Source organism: Xenopus tropicalis, chromosome 9, assembly GCF_000004195.4.
Source record: "Xenopus tropicalis strain Nigerian chromosome 9, UCB_Xtro_10.0, whole genome shotgun sequence".
Lineage (NCBI taxonomy): Eukaryota > Metazoa > Chordata > Amphibia > Anura > Pipidae > Xenopus > Xenopus tropicalis.
This window is the reverse complement of record NC_030685.2, coordinates 68,362,843-68,388,054: the sequence shown is the minus strand read 5'-3', so window position 1 is coordinate 68,388,054 and position 25,212 is coordinate 68,362,843. Positions and strand designations below refer to the sequence as shown.

Sequence of the window (25,212 nt, the reverse complement as noted above, 5' to 3'; positions counted from 1 at the left end):
TAATGTACGCCTTCTAGAGAAGACCGAATCAACAAGGCAATTTGATCCTATGATTTTTAAACCGGCGCTTAAAAAGTAAAGCAGAGAGCTGAAGCTGCCTCAGGGCCGCAGCAGGTGCTGAAACAGCCCTGGCCAGTTTGAAGTTGCCTGTGTTTGGTTTAGATATTTTTAAAGCCTCAGTGTATAACCTTACATTTGTCTACACTTAATCTAATCTGTCACTTAGCTTCCCAGATTGCCAGTCTGCCAAGAGCTGCCAGCAAAGGATGATGCATTCTAGATATATCAAATAGTTATGCATAGTTTTCTGCAGTTGACAAAGATACAGTGCTTTCTAAGTTTTCTTCCAAGTAATTAATAAACAGATTAAATAAATACAGAGCCCTGTAGCACACCACTTAGAACTCATGTAAATGTAGGGGTTGATTTATTAAAGTGTGAGATTAGCGTGACCAACAGAAAAATACACCCACTCTCTATTCATTCCTAAGTGTATTTATCAAATGGTGAATTTGCATCATATGTGGTTCTAAAAGTCCCATAGGAATAAATAGAAAGTGGGTGAGATTTTTTGTAGTAAACTTTAATCTTATGCTTTGATATATATGTGCCCCTTAGAGAATGCAAAGTTACCAGCTGTCTTAGTATACAATCTATAGCTTTCTGTGCAAATTATATGTACAAATTGCACCCCTAAGGCCAACAGACCTTAGAAAGCAAACTTTTAAGGGACTCTATATTAGAAGTCCTAGTAAGATTTACATAGAGAACATCTACTTCAACATCACAGTCCAATTTACTACTTCAGATTAGTCTGACCTCCATAAAACCATACTGATTACTACTTATGCAAAGGAGAATGGCTTTATGAATTGTAATTAAACCTTTAGGTAACTTCCCCACTTCTGATGTCAGACGTACTGGCCTATAATTACCAAGAAGAAACTTTGTAATCATTTTAATTACATCAGCTTTCTTCCAATCCGCTGGTAATAGACCAAAAAGACAACTATTTTTGTGCTTTGTTTTTAATTGAGAAAACATCTTAATTTATATGCCAAACTAACCATCCTAAAGTGTTAATGTTCAGTTTTTTTGTAGTCTAGTGACCCAATGTATGTTTTTTTTTGTATCATACATGAAATAAGACATTATCATGGTTGCATTTTCCCAGATTCCAAATAAACTGTGTAATGTTGATTTATGAACCTAGGTGCTAATTGCAGTTGACAGTAGCAACCAACTGTACTTGTGCAATTTAGCACTTGTGTTAACACGTCGGTCCCTGTGTTGTTGGAGATCACAAAATCTAATACAGCATAAATCCTGTTTGGGTCCAAACAGTCTAACCACCTAGCATTTTGTTTCACGGAATCCCTGTAATCAGCCTGTCACTGCAAACATGGACTGGGTTGTGTGCATTTTTCGGCCAGAATTCATTCTACGTATGCAGCGACAGGTTAATTCTAGTCCTGCCAGTGCGCACAGAGATGGCCAGAAGGGGGTCAAATCTTTGTGTGGGGTGGAGAAAATGCAACGTGTGCCATTAACCTTAGACCTAAGTCTAATGCCTCATGGGGCGGGTTCTGAGCCTGCAGATAAGCGCAGGCCAAGAATCTGCCCCCCCAGGAAGTGAAAAAAATTCACATTTGATGGGACAGTTCACCTTAAGGTTAACTTTAAGTATGTTAGAGAATGTCCTATTCCTAGCAACTCTTTAACCAGTCTACATTTGTTATAGGTTTTTAATTATTTGTCCTCCTTTTCAGCTTTCAAATGGGGGTCGCTGACCCCAGAAGCCAGGAACCTATTACTTTGTGGGACTACCATTATATTGTTACTCTTTTATTACTTCTGTTTCTATTCAGGTCCTCTCCTAGATATCTTCTAGTATCTTATTCAGACTACTTCCTGGTTGCGGTGGATTGGGTAGCTACTAAAAATTCCAGAGTGAAGGGATATTAAAGAAAAAGCTAAATATATCAAAAACCTTAAAAAATGAAGACCAGCTGCAAATTGTCTCAGAATATCTCTAAATATCATACTTACTTTTAAAGAGAACTACCTCTTTATAGATCTGCTTTCTTTTTATCATCTCTCAAATGTATTTAAGGATATAATCTATTCTCAAACTAATTTAGAAGTTGTAAATGTATGACCAATTAGAATGCATAGATTTGGGACCATTATATATTTTCTTTTTCTTTTCAGGTTTTGTAAAAGACATAGAGTGAAGCTGAGCTCCTGTGTTCCCTCTGTGCCCCAAGACTTGTTGGTGATGTCTGAATTGGTTATACCTCGTTTTATCTTTTATCTCATTCAGTATCTGAGAGATGGGTATAGTGAACCAGGTATGTAATGTGATTGCTCATTTACTCAAGGTTTGTAGCTTGTTTAATAACTAAGGATAATGGTCTCATCATTTGCCGTTTAAAGGTACCTTATATGTTTCTTGCGTTCGATGATAAAGAATGTGGAAGTGGGACAGACTGGGTGGATATTTTTTCAACAAATCAAAATCTCATTTCAAAGCATACACTTAAAATATGATTTAATATGGCAATGTAAAACCTGACTAATACAGTCCAATCTGCAGTTTGCCATCTGTGCTATTATGTTATAAGCAGTTTCTTTCACTTAACTGTTTCATGCCCTATATTATTTCTGGAATTTGGGCAAAGCACAGTTTCCTGCTTATGCTCTCTCCTTCTGCTATTCTTATTTTTCAAAAGTGTTACTATTACCAAGTACTTAGATGAGGAAGATATCCCAAAATCACTCTTGCAGCCACCATTTGGTTGTCACCTTTTTGCACATGTAATTTCACTCTCCTACTGTCTTCTCAGGTCTGTAATATCATCAAAAAGAAAAAAAAAATGCAGTACCTTATGTGCATACATCTGCCCCATCCTGGTTGGGAAATACCAAAAACTTTTTTTCTTTTATTGATGCCATTCTTACGCACTTTAGTTTTTTTTACCATTCATTGTTATTTAAGGCAATTGTGCTGCAGATTCATTACCATATCACAAATAATATATATCTCTCATAAAGCATTTGGGGTATGGCCAAATACCAAAATAGTGCATTTGGTACATCCCTAATTTTATTATCCAAAAGTACCTATACTTATCCAAAAGTTCTCTGTTGAGAACCTTCATACAGGTATGGGATCAATTATCTGGACACCCGTTATCCAGAAAGTTCCAAATTACGGGAAGGTCATCTCCCATAGACTATCCATTTTAATCAAATAATGCAAATTTTTAAAACATATTTCTTTTTTTCTGTACAGGGATGGGACCTGTTATTCAGAATGCTTGGAAACCGGATAAGGGATCTTACCGTAATTTGGATCTCCATACCTTAAGTCTACTAAAAAATAATTTAAACATGATTTAACCCCAATAGGACTGTTTTGCCTACAATAAGGATTAATTATATCTTAGTTGGGATCAAGTACAAGGTATTGTATTATAATTACCTTTTTAAAAATTTGAATTATTTTCTTATCTGTGGGAGATGGTCTTTCTGTAATTCAGAACTTTCTGGGTTTCTGGATAACAGATCCCATACCTGTAATACTAAAGCAGTACCTTGTACTTGATCCCAACTAAGATTAAGAAAATAAGATTAATCCTTATTGGAGACAAAACAATCCTATTGGGTTTATTTAAAGGAACAGTAACACCAAAAAATGAAAGTGTATAAAAATAATTAATATATTATGTACTGTTGCCCTGCACTGGTAAAAGTTGTGTGTTTGCTTCTTAAACACTACTACAGTTTATATAAATACCCTGCTGTGTAGCCATGGGGGCAGCCATTTAAATTGAAAAAAGGAGAAAAGGCACAGGTTACTAAGCAGATAACAGATAAGTAGCATAGATTCCTATTGTATTCTACACAGTTATCTGTTATCTTCTTATGTAACCTGTGCCTTTTCTCCTTTTTTCAATTTAAATGGCTGCCCCCATGGCTACACAACCGCTATTTCTATTAACTGTAGTCTTTCTGAAGCAAACACACAACTTTTACCAGTGCAGGGCAACAGTACATTATATATTAATTATTTTTATACACTTTCATTTTTTGGTGTTACTGTTCCTTTAATGTTTAAATTATTGTTTAGTAGACTTAAATTATGGAGATCCTACAGACCAATATCACAACTATAAAAAATACATGTGTTGGTAGAGTGAATTATTTGCTATGTAAACAGTGTAATTTCAAAATAAAACGTAAACCATAAAAATCATGACAGAATTACTTTATGGTTGGAAGGGTTGAACTTGATAAACTCTTGATGGTCTCTTTTTCATCCCTATGTAACTATGTAAGGTTATAAGTAGCCTGCATATGTTTTTAATCCCAAATGCTTAACCTTATAGTTAATAACACTAAAGCTTGTTTCAAAATATTTAGCGGTAAGCAGAACTTTCTTTATTTTGTTTCTTGGCAGAATAATTTTGTGATATTTTTTTTTGGGGGGGGGGGAGCTTGCTTGAAATCCATCTTTTTGAAAGACCCGATATCCTTTCTTAACCATAGTTCTTGCTGTGCCTCTCCTCTTCCTATCATTCCCATCACAATTTGTGCCCGCTAACATATTGTATGTGGGTGTCACAGCACATGGTCTTGGCTTTGACTTGGGTTAGAGCTTGCAATGATTGGTCATAGCTTACATCCAAATTCATATGCCATGTCTGCTGTAACTAGAGAAAATGCTTTTTAAGTGTTTCTATAGTAAAAAAAAAAAAAAAAATGGTTATGGTTAATTAAAGGGGAAAGTTGTTGTTTCTTAGCTAATTTTCAGTTGGTTTTAATTTTTTTTAAATACAGTTTAATGTTTTTATAGTCTGCCTCTTTCTAGTTTTCAGATGGGGGTCACGGACACCGGCATCCAAAACAATATTGCTCTGTGAGGCTACAATTTTATAGTTATGTTTTATTGCTTTTCTATTCAGACCCTCTCCAATTTATCTTCTAGTGTCTCATTCAAGCCACTGCCTGGTTGCAAGGGTAAATTGGACCCTAGTGATCAGGTAGCTTCTGAAATTCTAAACTGGAGAGATGCTAAATAAAAAGCTAAATAATCCAAAAACTACAAAAATGAAGACAAGTTGAGAATTGTCTCATAATTTCACTGACTGAATCATACTAAAAGTTAGTCTAAAGTTGAACTACACCTTTAAATGGAAACATACTGTAGGGATTACTGCTGCTTAACAGCTCCATTAACAGAGCATCAATGCATTGCTTAGGGGCATATTTATTAACATTGGAGACAAACATCATCCTTTTCAACCAGCAATTTAAATATGAACTCAGGGCCGGAACCAGGAGTAGGCAGAAGAGGCAGCTGCCTAGGGCAACGATTGGGGGGCGCCAGGCAGGAGCCTCTCCTGCCTACCCCTAGTCTGCGTTACTTTGCCATTGCCCCCTCCGCTTGTCATCACGTGGTGATGGCAATAACTGACCGCATTGTAACCCCTGCCCCCCCCCCCGGGAACTGCACATGCGCGCCAAAGCAAACGCGAGGGGGGTGGAGGTGCAGGGGTGAGGTGGCCAACCGGGTTGCCTAGGGCGCACGGTCAGCTTGGCCCGCCCCTGTATGAACGGTCACCTACAAGTTAGAAAACAAAAGCAAAGATTTTATTTATGTATAAAACATATATTCATTTTTGTCATTAGAATGTATCTTTTTTTACATAAGCCCAAATAAATGCACTCGTGTCAAAAATGGGATATATTTTACCCATTTAAACTGAGCAGAGTGGGTATGTGGCCACCTTACATGTTCAACTCATTTTCTTTGTTATACTGTATGTTTGCCATCATAAATAGTAGATTTTTTTAATTGATTTCTCCGACAGTATCTTGTAGGGAATAGCAGTACATCATTGTAGAATATGGTGCCTGTTGGAGCAGTAGCCGGAGCCCTGTTGATTTTACAACTCTTAAAAATTAATTAAAAATTCTGTTATTGTATGTAGGTTGGTTGCTAGGCTACTTTTGGCCATTTATCTTTTATTCATTCAGTGCAAGTGCTGCAGAATCTGTAGCAGATTCTGCAGAAACTGAAATACATGATGTGCATTGTTTACTTCATCAGCTACTTCTACTCAAAACTGCTACTTGAATTACAAATGAGTGCTAATTGTAATCACCTCCAAGGATCCCCATTGTTAAAGCATACATACAGGCATAAAGACGCACAATGCTAAAGAGTTAACAGATGCAATGGACAGAGAGAAGTGAAGGTTTAAAATATTTAGAAGGAGGAAAATGATGTGGATAGGATAGAGCATGGAAAGGAAGGAGATGATGGGGATAATATATAGCATGAAATCATCAAAGATGATGAGGGTAAAGGAGAATATGACGGGCATAGTATTTAGTGGTGGAAATTAAGAAATGATGGAAATAGCAGACTGTCAGAGGGAAGGAAATGATGGAAATAGCATGCAAAGAGGGGGAAATGATTGTAATAAGTATAACATACACTGTAGGGAAGGATGGCATGATGTGGTTAACAACAGTAGTGGTCAATGGACTTTTCAAGCTCTCCTTGGAGTTCCAAACTTTGGGTGGGGCCACTTAGTTTATGGCAAATAACAGAAATAGGAGAATATTAAAGTGGACCTATCACCCAAAAATAAAAAGTTGTATAACAAAAGTTCTTTTCAAATTAAACATCAAACCCCATTTTTTTTTAAATAAAACATCCATACCTGTTTATATGGTATTTAATAATATGAGCTGTCAGTCATATATTGTACCTCAAATATAGAGATGGGGCAGGCAATTACTTTCACTTTCCATTCAGCACTTTCTAGATGTCACTGCACTCCTCACATTCCCCTCCCTCCTCACTGTCTGTTATTATCCTGTGCATGGGCATCAGGTCCCTTATTCTGGTGCATATAAAAGATTTTAGGGTGATACAATTCTTGCCTTAATAAGTGTCCATAAAATGATGCCTGCCTGGTTGCTGTGATTGGAAATTCCAAGACTGAAGCAAACAGCAGTTAAATAATGTATATAGTGTAAGAAAGCTTATTTTGCTAAGCAAGCATGTTAGAAAAGGATTATTATTAGGGTGAAAGGTTCCCTTTAATGTATTAGTATATTAACTGGCCATAGTTCTAAGAATATCTAAACAGTTTTACCCTAAATATCACCCTAATTGACCTTCAAGCCATACTTTCAAGCGTGTCTAGGAGAGCAAATAGGCGTAGAAAGAGAAAGTGATGAGATAATGCACAGTGGTTAGGAGTAAATTATCAGAATGGCATGCAGTGAGGGTATGGAGAACATGATAGGGAGTCAGTGAGGAAATGATGAGGATTAGTGAGGTGCTATTGTCAAACTCATCCCATAGCCAAACTCTGAGGTTTGAACGCTGGGGCTGGTGCAACTATACTGTATTTACTAGTTGTGTAATGTGCATTTAACTAGGGAACATCGTTAATTACTGAAGAAGAGTGCATAGTATATTTTGTTAAAAGAGAATAGAACAGATTATAGCTTCTTCTTTTTTTTTTATAAATGAATGTAAATGCGTTTAACTTGATGTCATTTTAAGCCCTTTCTCTTAATTATTTATTTCAGGAGCTGAAGCATCGCCGGAAAAAGATCTACAGAAAACCCTTCAGATGCTGGATCCTCAGATCTCCTTCTTGGAAGATTTAACCAAGATGGGTGGAGCTATGAGGTCTGTTCTCACCCAGGTCCTGACCAACCAGCAGCTTTATAAAGACCTTTCTTCTGGTAAGTATCCAACATGCAGAATTGTTTTTGCCATATTACTTTATTAGAACTGGAAAATGATTCTTACATTTTACACTCTTTCCTACGGCATTCCATATTCCATTATGCAATCAGATCACTGCTCAGCTTCTCTCCATATAGGTAATATTATATTACTCTTATAGAGTACTTAAAGTGGATGAACACTCAAAATCAGTTTTCCCCCAAAATTAAAAAAAAAAAAAAAGCTAAGCTAAGCAACTTTGAAATATAGATTAATGAAAAATTGCAGTAGTTTTAAAGGTATTTGTAAATTCTGTTGCAATTTAAGTGTGTCAGGGATGTTAGGGATGGTTCTGACTCTTGAAACAGTATAGCAGTCAGTTCTTAAGGTCAGTGAATCAGCTTGCTTCTGCTACTTTGTTTCTGTTGTCAGAACCCACAGTACAGAGAACAGAAAGGGATAGACAGATGCTACTTCCAATTGCAGTATTGATTATTGCATTTTGGAAATCTGCATTTTCTTTCATTGTGCAAAAATTAATTGTAAATTACAAATTAAATTGTACAAAACAGTTTTTTTGGGGGAGGCATCCCCATAAAACTTGTTTGTTTAATACATGACACCACTTATATATTTCATGTGTGGGAGCTGATGTATTGGGGAGAAATGAATTGAATATTATGCATTATTTAGGTCCCAGGGTAGCTGTTTGGTGGGTTGTTCCTGCCAAAAGATGCACCTTCATTATTTATTAAAATAAGTTACAACAAAATCTCTAAGGTATGATTAGAACTGAATGCATTTTTTTATTTTAACTTGTATTTTAGGTCCTGGAGAGAGTACATGCTCTAAGAGCCATGAAAAGTATCTCATAGCTCTGAAGGAATCTGGTTTGTCAATTCCAGAAGAGAATGTTTCCAGTGGGGCACAGGAGCAGTCACCTGGCACAAGTACACTAGCAGTTAAAGGTTTGTATTTTTTTGCCAATAAACATTTTGCCATCTGCCTTTACTAAATTTACTGAATCATAGCTGTAGAACTGCAACTCTCTTAGACCTCAACAAACTATGGATTTACAACTCTTTAATGTTGCCTTTCTCTCAACAATATTATTCTATAAACATAAAACATGTATGTCATCAAGGGGTTAGTTTTGACGGACCATCCTGTAATCTCTTTGGATCTCAATTTATCGGTCCAAACAAGATGCCAAAGCTCCTTGTCAGCAGATGCAGAACTAAAGATGAGCAGTAGTTTCACTTCCTGCATATGTGATGGTTTGAGATGGTTCCATGTATGGCAAATTGTTTGGCATTGATACAAGCTCTGTTGTATTAGTTATACCCAGGGTTGGGGTAAGGTTCCACCAGTGTATCTCCACCTTAAAAACGGCATTAAAATGCATGAATTTGCCACTTCTTCTATCAGTGAGAATAACCTGAGCGCAATAACATGTCCAAGAGTGCAGGCAGCTGTGTTTAAGGCTGTTGCTTAGTTATAGTCTATAATGTTCTGGCAGCATCAGGCAGAGCAGTTTTATTGCTCAAATCTCATGGCAGCTGTGTGGTCCTCTCTTGCTCCCACTGCATAATCAGAAAGGAGTAAGATATTTGTGCCTACTGTTTACCTGCATACATACTTATTTCTGATTGGCTTCTGTTGCAGAGAGAAGGCTGCTGAATGATTTGATTTTTGGAGCATCAGAGCTGGGGTTGTCCATTGTTGACAAGGGGGCACTGGAGGCTATGTCTAAGGCAGTAAAATATAACATCTGCATTTAAAACTTATACTTCTTCATAGGTGAACTTCCCCTTGAAGTACAAAATGAATAATTATACTGGTTTTCTGGCATCTTTTATCATAATGCTGATTTGTATTGGTTGACCATGGGTTTCTTTTGCAGTAAGAGCTTATAAAATGCTATTCTTATCACAGTTGGCATCTCATACATTCTAAATGAGCACATTCTGCAATTGTTTATTGTAGTCTGAATTACAGTAGTAAAAATGGAAACTGGTAACCATATCCCTAAAGCAGACCCCATATAATTGATCTGGAATGAGGCATACCCATGGCTTTTGAAAATATGCCAAGGTCAAATAACCTCTAGGTTTGGTCTTACTGGAAAGAATTGCTGTGTGTCTTTGCAGATTTTAGTTAGCTCATTCCTTCTTCAAGTTAAAATAAGTTGGGTAAATGGACTGACTATCACAAAGAGATGCTGCACTATTTTCCCCTTTGTTGGCTGTCTGTTTGAGTGCACTGTGCTCCCCTCACTAACTGAGACTCATGTAGTAATAAAGAAAGTCACAGCTCAATAAACACTGTCACACCCTTATGTGGCTACCTCAGTAATCTTCCTGGCCAGTTGTCTGTAGGGTGTGGGATTATCACCTTGTCTCGAATGCTGTATTTACATTCTAATCAAGCCTGCTGGCTCATTTCACTTCTGTACTTCTGAATTGCTACCAGTTTTTATGTACGGTACATCAAGTCTGCATTGCTAAATTCATATTTATAGAAGCTCTGGAGTTACAGCTGGTTCTCTGGCTTAATTCTCTGTGAAACATTCCAGTCATTTAAGATTTAGGTCAGTACAGATGTAATATACGTATATATTATATTATATATATTATGTGTGCGTGTATGTTTGCTTATCTGTGGTGCTCCCCAGAAATCTTCAAACAGCATGGCCATAAATTGAGAAAGCAAAATGTGGGCAGAAGAGGTCCACAATTTTTTAATTTTACTTTTTTATTCGGAAATTTGAAGAGGTAAATGTTTAATTACTTTCCTCGTGTTTTGTTGCTTCAAAACTGTTACAGGCTGCCTAATGGCACATGGCCTTATTCTGACCACAATTTACCTTATCACATCCAAGAATCCTCTTATTAGGTTATAGCCACAAACCAAGGTAGAGAAGAGCAGCCAGGCGATTAGGGGCATAAATACTCCATAAGAGTGACAGCTCCTATGTTTCTTAAAGCCTGTAAAGAGAGGTACCATAAAACTAAGGTATTAATGTTATTCTGTACTTAGCACATTCCTGTGGGAAGATTTAATTATATAGCAGCCCAAAGAAATAGCATACTGTCTAAAAATAATTATTTGCCAGAGCATATCCATTGAAGTAGGGTATAGAGAACAGTAAACAACATGGTTGTTAGTTTGTTTTTAGTTATTCACTAGGATAATGGGATTAATGGGAACAGTCACATGCCAAGTCTATGGTTTACAAGACCTTACAAAAACAGCTTTCGAGGGTGGGGTGAGATGAGGCTAAAGAAGCCAGCCTCAGTAAAAATGCTTCTTGAACATGAAGTAATCATACAGCTTCAGAGCTAGATAATTAGAGAGCATTCTTCAATCAAGAAACTGTAAAAAAATAAAGGGGTGGGGTGTGTGTGAAAATGTGGCCTGTCTTAAAAACTGTGAGCTGATCAAGCTGAACTTATAACTCTGTAAGGAGTAAGGACATGGAAATATAGAATCTGTGGGGGGTGCAAGTTGTTAGACTTGCATGCATACTAGGACAAAGGTTGCTTTTGTACTGGAAGAGTATGGTGGTGGGAAGAGTAGATCTAGACTAGTTCTAATACCTAACTTGGATCCCCTGTGTTCTTCTGCATCTTTGGTCTGTTTGGAAAACAGTAGAGATCAGCTTCTGCAGAAGTACCCTGGGCCAGTTCAGTTTTTAGCTAACAGGAGCACTGGCATCAGCTAAGTGATTATAATAACTGGGTGATACTAAACATTTTGAAACCCCTTAGTGATTATACTTTTCGTTCTCCTTTAAGAAACCCCAGTAATATTTTTTCTTAAAATATAATATTTAATAATAAATTATGCAATAAACCTAAACTATTTGGTAAAGTCACTCTTAGTTGTAGGGCTGACAGTCTGCAGGGATATGTGTGGCTAAAGCTTTGCGTATTATTGACAATATATTTCAACTAGATAGATGAATAATTGTCTGGTAATGTGGAGGTGTAATTGCATATAATTTAAAGAGAATAAGGTACTGTCTATATACCCTTGGGAAATCTGTGCTGCATGTGTCTGGCACTGTTCAGTTGCTGATATTTTTTTTTTCCATTTTGCAGAGGTTGCAGGTGCAGAAGGTGCCCAAGGGCAGCTAGAATCTTCAGATGAGGTAATGTTTTACCGTTTATAGTCCCACCAAATTTACAATGTATTCCTAGGGGTGTTTTTAAGATTTGCAAGGCCCTTCTACTAGTCGCATAGACATGAGTACAATAACATTTTTGCTAAACACTTGCACTCATGGAATTTGGTGTGCTTTGCACCATTCCTTTGTTTAAAAGGTGTGTGCAAGGTGTGGAGCATAGCACTTTTGGATACAGTATATCAGAGAGCAATGTACTTACCACCTGCCATAAGTACAGGGGGCTCTACTAGTGTGGGCCTAAGTGACGAGAAAGCTAGAGGGCATGTAAACGTATATGCCCATATAACGTCCCCTAGGCTGCCCCCTGACAAGTGCTATATTCATAGTAAAGGCTAAAGTCTTTAGTCTCTATTGTGAAGCACAAAAACATGCCCCTTAAAGGAAAAGTAACACTAAAAAAGCTATTCTACCCTGCACCAATAACTGCCCTATCCTGCAAACCCCTTAGTATTTTGAATGCTTTAAAAGAAAATACCTGTTAAAACTTGGCTTCCTGTTGATTGAACTAAGGCGATACGGCAAAGGAAGGAGCAGCAATCACTATGCAACGATCGATTGATCAAGTCTAGCCTTCCTTCTGTAGACTTGATCAATCGATCATCGCATAGTTGATGCCTGCTCCTTCCTTCGCACCTTACACCTTGCTGCAGTCTGTATTTACATGAACCTTGATCCCAGTTAACATATATGAGAATTATTCCTGTTAAGCTTACCTCGGCTTTGTGCTCTGTGAGCATACTTGAGCTTTAATTAGCGTGCATATGTTCATGAGCTTTGTTCATGGTATGAATTCATGAGGCAAGGTTCTTGTAATCATACCATAGGCTTGGTCTTTGTGTGTATACTTGTAAATAGCATAAATAACATCTCCTGATAGCTTTGAGCAGTAAAAACCATTAATTTTCTCTAGGTACCAGTGCTCAGCAGAACTGATTACTAACACCTATTATAGTCGTGCCATTCAATTCTGTTGAATAATTCAATTATTGAATGAACCTGTCCAAGCTTGCCGACATATTTAGGACATGATATAAAAAAAACCATAAAACACATAAAATGGCTTCTTAATACACTAATCAAATTGGTTCTTAAATGAAAGCACATATAATGCAGTTTTCTTTTTTTCTGTTATGCCAGGAGGACCAGGATGGCAGGCAGTGTGTTGGGAAAAGAAAAAGAGTGAAGCTAAGCAGTAACACCAAAGGTATTTATATGACCCCACAGAATATCTAATGAAAACAAACATACAAAATGCCAATCTTAAGTTGCAGAGAGCTTTGGCACAAGTTTACTCAGGTAGACTTTCTGCAGACAGGCCTACTCATGCTACATATCACATGGCCATGTTAATGTCATCATTTAACTGTACGCTTAGGAACCTGAATGTGTCAAACTGTGCCTGGGAGGCAGCTTTATTGCTAGGGACCTAGGTAAATGCGTGATACTTCAAGGCCGATTTACTTACATAGGCACTATCTTGTACACGTGCATTTGCCAGTGGCAAACCACTCAGGTCTTTGCTTTCAGGGCTGACAGTCTGGGCTTCTAGAATTATCTAAGAATGGAAATAGGCATTCTTCCCAAATCTCACCCTCACTGGACTTCAGTTTGGGAACCACTGATCTCTGAGCCCACCAGCAGGGATCAGCCTTGCAATTTGGGAACTATTGCCCTAGACACTGTGCACCAGTAAAAGACAGGCGTGGTTCTTTAGCTTATCACAAATGTTTGCCATTTAGAGCCTGCCAGAATTGAGTTGCACTGGAGCTAGAACACAGTGTTCTTATCAACAGATATCAGATTTCTCAAAAACATATGTAGCCTCCTTCAAATGCTTATAAATATATGGGGTTATGTAATGAGAAACACAAAGTTTGCCTGTAGACCATAGCAACCAATCAGCAGGAAGCATTTTCTGGTCGCCTGTTTAAATGCAAACATCTTATTGGTTGCTGTTGGTTACTGCTCCTGGGCAAACTTAGTGTTTTTTATTACATATGGGAGCTAGTGTCATAAATACACTTTTAATAATAAATTAAAGATGTATGATGACACTATAAATTGCACTCTTTCTTTATATTTATCTCCTAAGTTACTCTTTATTTTTTTGCAGATCAATCTATCATGGATATGTTGAAACACAAATGTTTTCTAGAAGAACTGTTATTTTGGACAATAAAGTATGAATTTCCACAGAAAATGGTCACTTTCTTATTGAATATGTTACCAGATCAAGATTATAAGGCAAGTAGCTGTTATATTTAGTGTACCTGTTTATAGCAATGGAAATTCCTTTTTTAGATGCTCGGCTAAGGCTTAGTCTGGGGACTAATCCCTTAGCTGATATGTATGTGCACAAGTGTAGTTGTAATTGTAAATGCCAATTACATTTTATTGCAGATTGCATTTACGAAAACATTTGTCCAGCATTATGCTTTCATTATGAAGACGTTGAAGAAAAGCCATGAATCGGACACTATGTCCAATCGAATTGTGCACATCAGTGTCCAGCTGTTCAGCAATGAGGAGCTGGCGCGTCAAGTCACAGAAGAGTGCCAACTTCTGGACATTATGGTCACTGTGCTACTGTACATGATGGAAAGTTGCCTTATTAAAAGTGAACTGCAAGGTAATTTCTCTACTCTACTCCAGTGACCTAGCTTTATCAAGAACACTCTGCACAACTAATGCCCAACCTACCACAGGATAAAATTTTAGGATAATACGAGTGTTCAAAGTAACAGGGTTTACCACTTACAGTAGGCCACAGTTTAAAATGTGGCTGTGGCTAAACAATATTTGGGGAATCTAAACCCAACCCTAAAGCTGTCCCACTGTGCCCTTAGTTCTCTATGAAAGCTGACGAAAACTTAAAAACACATGCAAAAAAAATCACCATACGTTTGCTACTGACTAAAAATGATCCTACATATAGCTATTATTTTCTCATTTGGTTTCATTATATTATACTGGAAGCAGACATGGTGCTAGGAAACCTGTGCTTAATGCACATGGAGCCAGATTTACACAGATCAGGTGAGGTTCCCACTGCATGACTATTATGCATTTTAATGCAACTGTTGGCTCTGGAGAAATTGGGGAAGACGTTTAAGGGCTCTGGCACACGGGGGAGATTAGTCGCCCGCGACAAAAATCCCTGTTCGCGGGCGACTAATCTCCCCGAGTTGCCTACCCCTGCCATCCCACCGGCGAACATGTAAGTCGCCGGCGGGATGGCAGACGCGGCGGCGCGATTTCGCGCAAATCGCGCCGCCGCGTCTGCCATCCCGCCGGCAACTTACATGTTCGCCGGCGGGATGGCGGGTCATGGCAACTCAGGGAGATTAGTCGCCCGCGAACAGGGAGTTTTGTCGCGGGCGACTAATCTCCCCCGTGTGCCAGAGCCCTAAGAGTCAAACCCTGATATCGCTGGACTACAGCACTAAGCATGCCTTAACCTTGAAAATATCAGGGTGAAAACACACAGAGCTACTAGTAGCAGCTACTTGTTGTGGCTAGTAAAATAAACAATACTGATCATTTACTGATAACTGTCTCTATGTATGTTTTAATAGAGGCAATTATCAGTATTGTCTATGGCAGGGTATTTCTGGCATTTAGTAGCCTTGACAAGTAGCTGCTACTAAGTAGCTCCATGTTTCTTCACCCTTAGGGTAGTGGCAAAAGGGGAGATTAGTCACCCCACAACAAATCTTCGGTGCTGCGGGCGACTAATCTTTCCATAATGCCATTGACCTGGCAAGAATGTAAATCGCTGGTGGGGTGGCACACGCGTCACTACAATTTGTTGAAGTTGCCCAAAGTTGCCTTGGAAATCACAGCGACGTGTATGCCATCCCACTGGCGATTTACATTCTTGCCGGTGGGGTGGCATTGTGGGGAGATTAGTCTCCCCGTCTGCCACTGCCCTTAAATCTGTTAGTATTTCCTTGAATAACATTCAGAGGGGACAAACATGCATTGTAAAGAAACTTTTATGTAGAATTGGGGATTGACTGCATAGCCTTTACATTTGGTGCGGTGACTGCTCCAAACCTGAAAAGTGTGACTAAATGCCCAAGGGTATGTTATAGGGAAGTAGTTAAAAGTTACTTGGCCCCAACCCAATTTATTTGTTTCTTCGTCATTCATTGGGCTCATGCAGCTGCTATTACCAAGTTTACCATGTACAATGTTGGCATGGTATTTATTATCTGAAAATATAATGCCCTTTTGAGTTCATGGATTTTAACATCAGTTACACAGACATAACAACATTGCCCATTTGGAGGAGTTCCTAATGACAACACACTTGGGGGCATATCTATGATGGTGTGTTGCCCATTGTCATTTGTTTTGAACTGTCACCTATAAGTTAAAAACAAAAGCAAAAATCTGATTATTATTTTATTTAATTTTTTGTCAAATATATTCCTTTTAAACATGCAGATAACATGTGTAATTATTATTCTTTTATTTAGATGAAGAAAACAGTTTACATGTGGTGGTGAATTGTGGAGAAGCTTTACTGAAAAACAATACCTACTGGCCCCTTGTTAGTGATTTTATTAATATCCTCTCTCACCAAAGTGTAGCTAAGAAATTCCTAGAGGATCACGGGCTATTAGTTACTTGGATGAACTTTGTATCATTCTTTCAAGGTGGGTTCTTTTTACATTTACACATATATTCACCTATACAAAAATGATTGTGCTACACTCCATATAAATCATATTACATAGCTTGGATGGTGCTTTAGTAAATCAAGGGGCATATGAGGGACTTTCTAAAAAGATTTAAATTAGAAAGAAAGGTATAATCAATGAGTGGGGCAAATGTTAGTCCCGCCCCCAGTAATTATAATTGCTTATTTGAGACCCCGGTAGACGAAAAAATATTTTTTTAATTTTCAAGTCCTGAGTGCTTAATGCTTTGCAGTTTGGAATTACATATGTTATGTTTGTCTTTGGAATATTGTGAGCAATATCTTTGGAAATTAATTTGCAGTTGGTCTCCATTTTATAGTTATTTGTGTTATTTGAATGATTTGGGGTTTTCTTCGGCACCACTCTATTTTGGAATTTTAAAAGCTCTGTGTTTGCTGGGGTCTAGTTTCTAGAAACATGTCAGTGGTTTGAATGAGAGATGGTAAGATGATTAGGATAGGGCCTGTATAGAAAGATCAATAATAAGTAAAAATAAACCTATAGTCTCACAGAGCAATAGTTTTTGGCTGCCTGGGTTACCCCCAACTGAAAGCTGGAAAGAGGGAGAAGAGGAAGTCAGATAATTAAAAAACTAGAGAAAATTAAGACCTATGGAAAAGTTGCTAACAATAGGACATTAATGATATGCCAAAGGTAAACTTCCCCTTTAATAACAACTATGGCAACAAATTAAAATATTAGAATTATTCAGAATGCTTGGGACCTAGGGTTTTCTGGATAATGGGTCTTTCTGTAATTTGGATCTTAATACCTTAAGTCTACTAAAAATACAATTAAACATTAGTTAAACCCAAGAGGGTTGTTTTGCCTCCAATAAGGATTAATTATATCCTAGTTGGGATCAAGTACAAGGTACTATTTTATTATTACAAAGAAAAAAAAGAATTTTTAAGACTAGAAATATTTGCTTATAATGGTGTTTATGTGAAAGGACCTTCCTACAATTTGGAACTTTCTGGGTAATGGGGATCCGGATTACAGAACCCATACCCGTATATTAAAACATGGATAGAGAGAGGGCTGCTGTGCAGAACATGGCACTGTATATCAGTATCACATTCAATTTTGCTTCAATAACAGATCAGTAATTAAGAAAAAAATATTTTCTTGTTTTCCTTTATTTTAAAAGAACACCCTAAGGCTAATGTTAAATTGAGTTTTATAACAGCAGTTGGTTGTTTTCTAACAGCAGTTTGTTGACACCAGCAGTCAAAACGCCCAATCTGACATAAGCCTAAATATTCCAAAGTATTTTTTTGATCTGATCGCTTCTTTTTACTATGCAGGTATGAATTTAAACAAAAGAGAGCTCACCGAACATGTAGAATTTGAATCCCAGACATACTATGCTGCATTTGCTGCTGAACTTGAAGCCTGTGCCCAGCCCATGTGGGGACTTTTATCGCACTGCAAAGTTCCAGTAAGGAGAGTTCTCTTTTCTGTTCCATCATTTAAAGGGATACTGTCATATTTTAAACATCATTGGTATATCATTTCCTGGGGGGACGAGTATTTTATTTTTAAAATGTTCATTTCTGGCTCTGCAGCCAGGCTGACACTTATATTTTATTTTTTTAAATGTCAGAATTTTTTTTTTAACATGAACAAGAATTTATTGAACCAATTGGCAATTATAAGTCACCACTTTCTACTGTTTGGGTTTATGAAATCCAAAATGACACATGTAATAGTCGCAAGTCATTTTATTCTATGGAAAATGTGCCTGTTTATATAAGCAGTATGACAGCTCTCACCCGCAGATAAATTGGAAATAAGAATATGTATATAGAGTGGGTTGTTTTTCTTTAGTAGTATTGTAAATGCTTTCATTTGATGTTTGGTATTGCAGCTATTAGTCACCGAGTAGACAAATCTCACATTAGATCAATGGTGCTTTTTGATGTGCTCCAGTTATAAACTTCTCACAAAAGTGTGGTATTCTTATTAAAGTATTAATGTTGACTTGTTCCCTTTCATTTCCCTTTTAGGATACACAAGAATACACACGAAATGTTGTTCGATATTGCCTTGAAGCTCTTCAGGATTGGTTTGATGCTATCAATTTTGTAGATGAGGTAACTTAAATAAATGAATATTAGTCCTGATGATTGCTTATAAAACTAATTTGAAATGTTCAAAGGATTAAGATTAATGTTACTTCCTATATATTTTTCTGGGCTGTAAGTTAAATAAATCACTTGTGAAGTTACATCTTTTAACATTTGTTCAGCTCTCACTTGACATTTTGTAGGCAGCTTTGTGACCAGCAAAGTGGGTTAACCTTGTTAAAGAAACAGGATTGTAAGGCAACCCTTCCCCTGTAATTATAACGCAAACCTCAGACCCAGGCTGAGCTTGGGTCTCTTGTCCCAGGAATGTCTTGCAGCTTCCCTGAAGGATGTAGAGTAAAATCATAACTTAAAGAGTAGCATCTAAGGCTAGTGCCACACCCTAGTGTTATATAAGTTTGCACCCTCCAGTAATGAACCCTTTCCTTGTCTTTTAATATTATAGTACTCCTACCGGTATATAGAGAAATTGTAATGAAGGTTAAAAATAATTTAATATTGTTTGCAAAAAATAAAAAAGGAATTATTTTACCTTATTCGTTATATCTAGGGAACGTCCCAAATAATGAATGGTTCAGATAATATAGGACTAATTAATTAATTCTACGAGCAGAGATATTACAGAGGGCAGGGTGGAAGTCATTTTACAAACTTTGTATTCCAGAATCTAGTGGGAAAGTTCATTTGAGAGTTTATGCAGCTTTTGTCGTTTTTGCTTCTATTATATGGAATAAACATTCAAAACATGTATGTTTTTAAAGTTCAGAACATGTATTTTAAAAAGTGTTTTTTTTTTCAGCCTGCTCCAAACCAGGTCACATTTCACTTGCCTCTGCATCGATACTATGCTATGTTTTTAAGCAAGGTGAGTGTACATACAGATTGTGTGTATATATATATATATATATATATATATATATATATATATATGAGTTTATTCTTATAGCACAATTAGATGTAGAGCTTACTATTCTCCCTCACAGAGAGACAGTGTGCAATAGAGTGTATAAAAAGGTGCTGTACTGCTATGTCCCCTTTGGGACAGGTTTAGTAAACTGCAAGCACTCTATAACTACTTCCAACCCTGATAGCTACTTCCAACTGCATAGCATTTTCTTGCTCCCATACACCCTTTTATGGCTCAATAAACTTTATGAAATGGAAGGAGTCTACAAAATGAATTAGGGCAATGACACATGTCATGCATTAGGGCAATGACACGGGGATTCCCATTCACTGCAGGGAAAAGATATTTCAAGATACTTTGTTGCATGCCAGCAGCATGATTCCAGTGGGTGTCAGCACCCTTTTTGTCATAGTCCTTATATTTAGATCTTGCTCATCTCCATGCAGAGTTCTGTTCTTTTAGGGGGTGTCATTAAAGCAGAAATAAACACTGTTGCGTTACTATACAGCTCAGCTCCAACATATAATCAAATGCATGCTGGGGGGGCTGTCCAGCAATATCAAGGTTGTATTCTTAGCATTATTGCTTTTCCCCAGCTCTCTGGGGCCAGCAGTCCAATTCAGTGCAAGAGAATCCTCCAATGAGAAACTCACATGATCTGTGTAAATCTGGCTCCATGTTCTTACAAATGGAGATTTTAGATGTTAACGATGTTAACTTTAACTAAACAGCAGTATATCTTCTCTTATTGATATCTGGTTTCAGTCTATAATCATGAAGCCAAATTTCCACAATAATCTGAGTTTGTAAAATATCAGTGAGATGACCAACATAATGCTGGTAAGCAGTATTTTTGCTGGTAATTTCTCTTGCATTTGTTATGTTTGTACTGACGTTAACACTGAAAGGGAGGCTGAATAAGGGGCATTTTTAATGTTGCTGGCTATACTGTTCAATATTCACTATATCTAACATCATAGATGCCAGTGGAATGCCATTGGCATAATATGTTAGTGTTATCGTTATTTTCCTGAAGAAGGAGATACTCTAATGTTGTATGGTTTTGGAAAATGAGCCATGACTCAAGGTAGCAAGAATAATAATCTGGCTAATTATAATGTACTTATCTCATTTTTTTTTTTTTTAATATTTTTTTTACAATTTTTTTTTTCTTGTTATTTGCAGGCTATAAAATGCCAAGAAATAGATTTAGATTCTATTTTGCCTGACCAGGAAATGCTGATGAAACTAATGGTTCATCCACTACTAATTCAGGTATGGTAAAAATGCTAACATGATTTATAAGGTTGCAGTCCAATAGCAGTTTCACAAAGTGGCTGACCGTTCAACTATTAACAGGTCTAAGCACAAGTGGGCCTTGGATACAAGTTCCTTTGTGTGAAAGCTGTGGTTCTGATGCTTGTTGTGTAAGGTGTTTGAGATAAGATAAAAAGTGCTATTTTTACCACTCGTGCCATATATCCTTTTAGATAGGTGGCCACAGATGGCCAAACTTCATCAGTCAGTTTGGCAGATTTTGGCTTTTAGCAGTCTGAAAACGTCATCTGCCAATACCCTTTCTTGCCGTATGATTGAGGCACTGGCAGATGTGGAATATGAGGAGCCCTAGCTACTCTATAATTGTACTGTGATCCGCTAGTTTGCACTACTGAACAAAATGTGGTTGCTAGATCATACAGTATCCTGGCTAACAACAAAAATAACCTGTGCCTAGCCAATCAGCAAGTGTAAATACATTGTAAAATCTCACAGTGTGAGAATACTCATTATTACCAAATGGGGCAAGATGCTTTCTTTTGCACCAAATTATGAATATCTTTAGCACCACCGTTTAACTAGAATGTGTAATTCTGTACCTCTGAACCTCTGATTCAGTATATATAACCTTTTAATAGCTGGGCATTACTGTGATCTAAAAGAGTCAGTTCAAAACTCACCATATATAATCCTAAAACTGGGTCTTAATATTTTTAATATTGGGCTATTTCTTTAACAAATATTAACTCCTATTAGTCAATGGAAGTGGTTAATGCTATTACATAAATGATTGCCAATAGTTTTTTGGACACCTGTGTGAATTTAATACACACATAGCTATAATTAACAAGATCAGTTAGATAAATTAGGCTACAGCATGCTATCATGGGCTTTTTTTTAAATTTTATGCAATTTGTATGTTCGTTTAAATTGTCCTGTAAATTTAAATATTGTTGTTGATTTAGATTGGGCTACATGTTTCAGAAATGCGCTCATGTATGGTTTTATCCTAATTATTCTGTTACAAGATTACACAGTTGCGCTTCTGCCTTTGACAGTATGTTGTGGTCTCTTTGCAACAGGCAAGTTTGTCTGAAATACACAGCAACATGTGGGTTCGGAATGGTCTCCAGATTAAAGGACAGGCTATGACATATGTGCAGTCACATTTTTGCAATTCCATGATCGACCCAGATATCTATCTTCTACAGGTGAATTTGCTGAATATTGATTGAAAAGAATTTTGAAACATTAAATAGCTTTTGTAATTTTCGTATGTTTGTTTACTTTAGGTCTGTGCTTCAAAACTTGACCCAGACTACTTTATTTCATCAGTCTTTGAAAGGTGAGATGAAACTGTTATTAAATGTAAGCTGGGTAGTGTCAAAACATGTCATATGCTGCCAAACAAACTTTGTCTGCTTTGGCCACTTGTGCTGAAATTCATCTGATCTGATTGTTTGAACTGTGAGCCAGAGATCTGATCCTAATGCAGATGCAGGGTTGTTTATTTATAAAGTGTTCATATTGGTGATTGAAATATGCATTTCTTTTTATTTTGTGTGTCATGTGCCAAAATGGCATTAACTATCATTAACTATCATCTAACTATATTTATAACCTCTTGTTATATAGATTTAAAGTTGTAGATCTATTAACGATGGCATCTCAGCACCAAAACACAGTGCTCGACGCAGATCATGAACGGTCAATGCTTGAGGGAGCTTTAACATTTCTCGTCATTCTTTTAAGCCTCCGCTTGCATTTAGGTAAGAAGTGTATGGGTTATGCAAACCTCATTTTAGTTATACTGCAGAGTGAGATGTGCCGCCATCCATATGTTGTTTCTGTGAATATGTTCAGTGCTGTTAGTTGTGACATGTTAGAGCTGAAATATGCCCTTGAAAGGCATGTTATGTTTCCCATTTTGTTTTTGAATGCAAGCAAAAATGTAGCCTTGAACTCTTTAGGGAATCCATTGCAGGTTTCCTTTTAGCACACCCAGGCCCTGACTGGTAATCTGTTGGTTCTGGCAGATGCTAGAGGGACTGCTGAAAGATGCCATAGACAGTCACTATTTATTGGGCCTCTGTGTACTTAAAATGCCAGGACCTAATTTTAATCCCAGCCCAGACCTGACTGCATCACAAATCAATATTGATCAAAAAATCTTCATAAAAATATAGATCTAAGCAGTAGCTGTAGAGAAAAAGCTTTCCCATTGTGCAGGCTTGGTCCAGGTGCTCATGCCCCAGACCCTCAGCATAGGGGAGCCATATAGGAACAGATTAGCGAGATAGGCAGGCACTCCGGAATTCCATTTTACAATCAAGGTGGCTATACACGCACCGATACTATCGTACGAAACCTTGTTCATGTCGGCGAGTCGACCGATATCGCAGGAAGCTGCTGATATCGGACGACTTGCCGATTGGCCAGGTTAGAAAATTTTGATCGGGCGCCATAGAAGGCGCCTGACCAAAATCTGCCGTCAGGGCTGAATCGGCAGAAGGAGGTAGAAATCCTATTGTTTCTACCTCCTTATCTGCTGTTTCAGCCCTGACTGTGTGTGGCGGATCTGACGATGTTTCGTGCGACCGATGGTCTCACAAAACATCGTCAGATCGCCACGTGTATGGCCAGCTTTAGAATCATTAGTACAGACCAATCGTAGTAAAACTGTAATTAGATAGTAATTACAGGAGTACAGGTGGAAAATAAAACATAAAATAAAAAGAAAAACATTATGTGTAAACCTATTACAGTGGAAAATAAAGCATAATGCTTAAATGTTAAATCAATGTGCTTATCAAAGTTTACAGTTAGTTACAAATATATGTAAAGATAAATTCAGCGTAATCAGGGTTTAGCATATACAGCAGTGAAATTGTTAAATGAATAAACATTTGCACTTTCTCTCAGGAATGACAGATGATGAGATTCTCCGCGCAGAGATGATATCCCAGCTCTGTATGAATGACCGCACACACAGCTCACTCCTTGACCTTATATCCTTTTGTGGAGGTTTGCATAATAACAGTGCTTTAACGTTTTTTATGTGTAAGCTGTCACAGCAGTGGCAATCTCTGTGCTATTCTCAGTTTAAAAGCATGTACATGCATCTAAGTACCGCTGCGGGTAAGATAACCCAAGTCACTGTTTATAAGCCATTTGTACTGGCATTTGGTCTTTTTTCAGATCATACATGTTCATACAGCATACATGGCATGCAAAGCACAGGGTGCAGCGGATGCTAGGCGTAAGCACAACATGGTAGATACTAGTTTCCTTAACTGACTGCTAACATTCCAGAAAGCCCAAACCCAAAAAGTGGTATTATGCCAGGGAGTTGCAGCTTTGAATCTGTGTTGTCTGCAGTTGCTGATTTTAAAGCTCCCGTGTTTGAGCCTGGAGGCTCAATGCAACAAGGAATGTATACTCCCAAGGGTAAGTAAAATAAATCTACACAAACAATGAATTTAATATCACCCAAATGTGGGTTGAGATCTTTCAGGAAACTTACATGCAATATTAAATAGTATTCAGTTTTTTTTTTTAAATTTTGCTCAAAGAGTATACCTCCCAACATAAGCAGTGTTCCCAGGCTACCCCCCAAATGTGGCAGCCATGAAGAAAGAATGAAGGGAAGTGGAGATGCATATTGTTACACCACTATAAGTCTTCCTTTATATTGGAAGTCTGCTTGCATACTAAGCGAATGAAGCCCTTTCTGCTGCTTTAAAAGATCCACATGTTGCATAAATCTATACAGTATACATATGGGTTGGTTATGTAACGTATTGAGAAAATAAAAAAAAATATTTTTCAAGTTTGTCCCAGAGCAGACACTAAGGGGGCAGATTTATCAAAAATATGAGTTTAGAGCTCAATACATAAAAAACTCACCCACGTTTTTTATCAATGGGAGAAACTTAGAATTCACTATTAAATACGCTTCTAAAAATTCCATAGGAACGAATAGAAAGTGAGTGAGTTTTTATATATTGAGCTCTAAACTCCCATTTTGATAAATCTGCCCCTAAGTTTGCATGGGTCACAGTGCATGGGGAATGGCTTTACATGTGTTCATACCGGAACCGATCAGATTCTCGTAATCTATATAATAAACATTTGAATGTAGTATGTCCGGTTTCTTCTGATCTAGGTGTAACTCCTCTGTGAGAAGAGGACCTAGTATAGCTGTAGGACCTCTACCTCTAGGTGGAGCTGTAAGTCCATGCTCTGCCTCTCTCTTTTGAGAGCTAGCTTAATGCCAGTTCTGTAGC

The 25,212-nt window shown here is 37.5% G+C and overlaps 1 protein-coding gene across 4 annotated transcripts in view; it reads left to right on the top strand.

Moving 5' to 3' along the window:
• Positions 1-25,212, top strand: part of ubr3 (ubiquitin protein ligase E3 component n-recognin 3) — a 111,539-nt gene that overhangs the window by 16,409 nt on the left and 69,918 nt on the right. For all 4 annotated transcript variants that reach the window (XM_012971084.3, XM_012971083.3, XM_012971082.3 and 1 more), the window contains exons 2-18: positions 2,212-2,351; positions 7,615-7,773; positions 8,584-8,724; positions 11,860-11,909; positions 13,083-13,149; positions 14,059-14,189; positions 14,346-14,574; positions 16,427-16,606; positions 17,959-18,092; positions 18,661-18,747; positions 19,541-19,606; positions 20,834-20,923; positions 22,009-22,137; positions 22,219-22,271; positions 22,562-22,695; positions 23,849-23,934; positions 24,232-24,373. In XM_012971084.3, the coding sequence (XP_012826538.1) occupies positions 2,212-2,351; positions 7,615-7,773; positions 8,584-8,724; positions 11,860-11,909; positions 13,083-13,149; positions 14,059-14,189; positions 14,346-14,574; positions 16,427-16,606; positions 17,959-18,092; positions 18,661-18,747; positions 19,541-19,606; positions 20,834-20,923; positions 22,009-22,137; positions 22,219-22,271; positions 22,562-22,695; positions 23,849-23,934; positions 24,232-24,373 (2,018 nt within the window). The remainder of the gene's footprint in view (positions 1-2,211; positions 2,352-7,614; positions 7,774-8,583; positions 8,725-11,859; positions 11,910-13,082; positions 13,150-14,058; positions 14,190-14,345; positions 14,575-16,426; positions 16,607-17,958; positions 18,093-18,660; positions 18,748-19,540; positions 19,607-20,833; positions 20,924-22,008; positions 22,138-22,218; positions 22,272-22,561; positions 22,696-23,848; positions 23,935-24,231; positions 24,374-25,212) is intronic.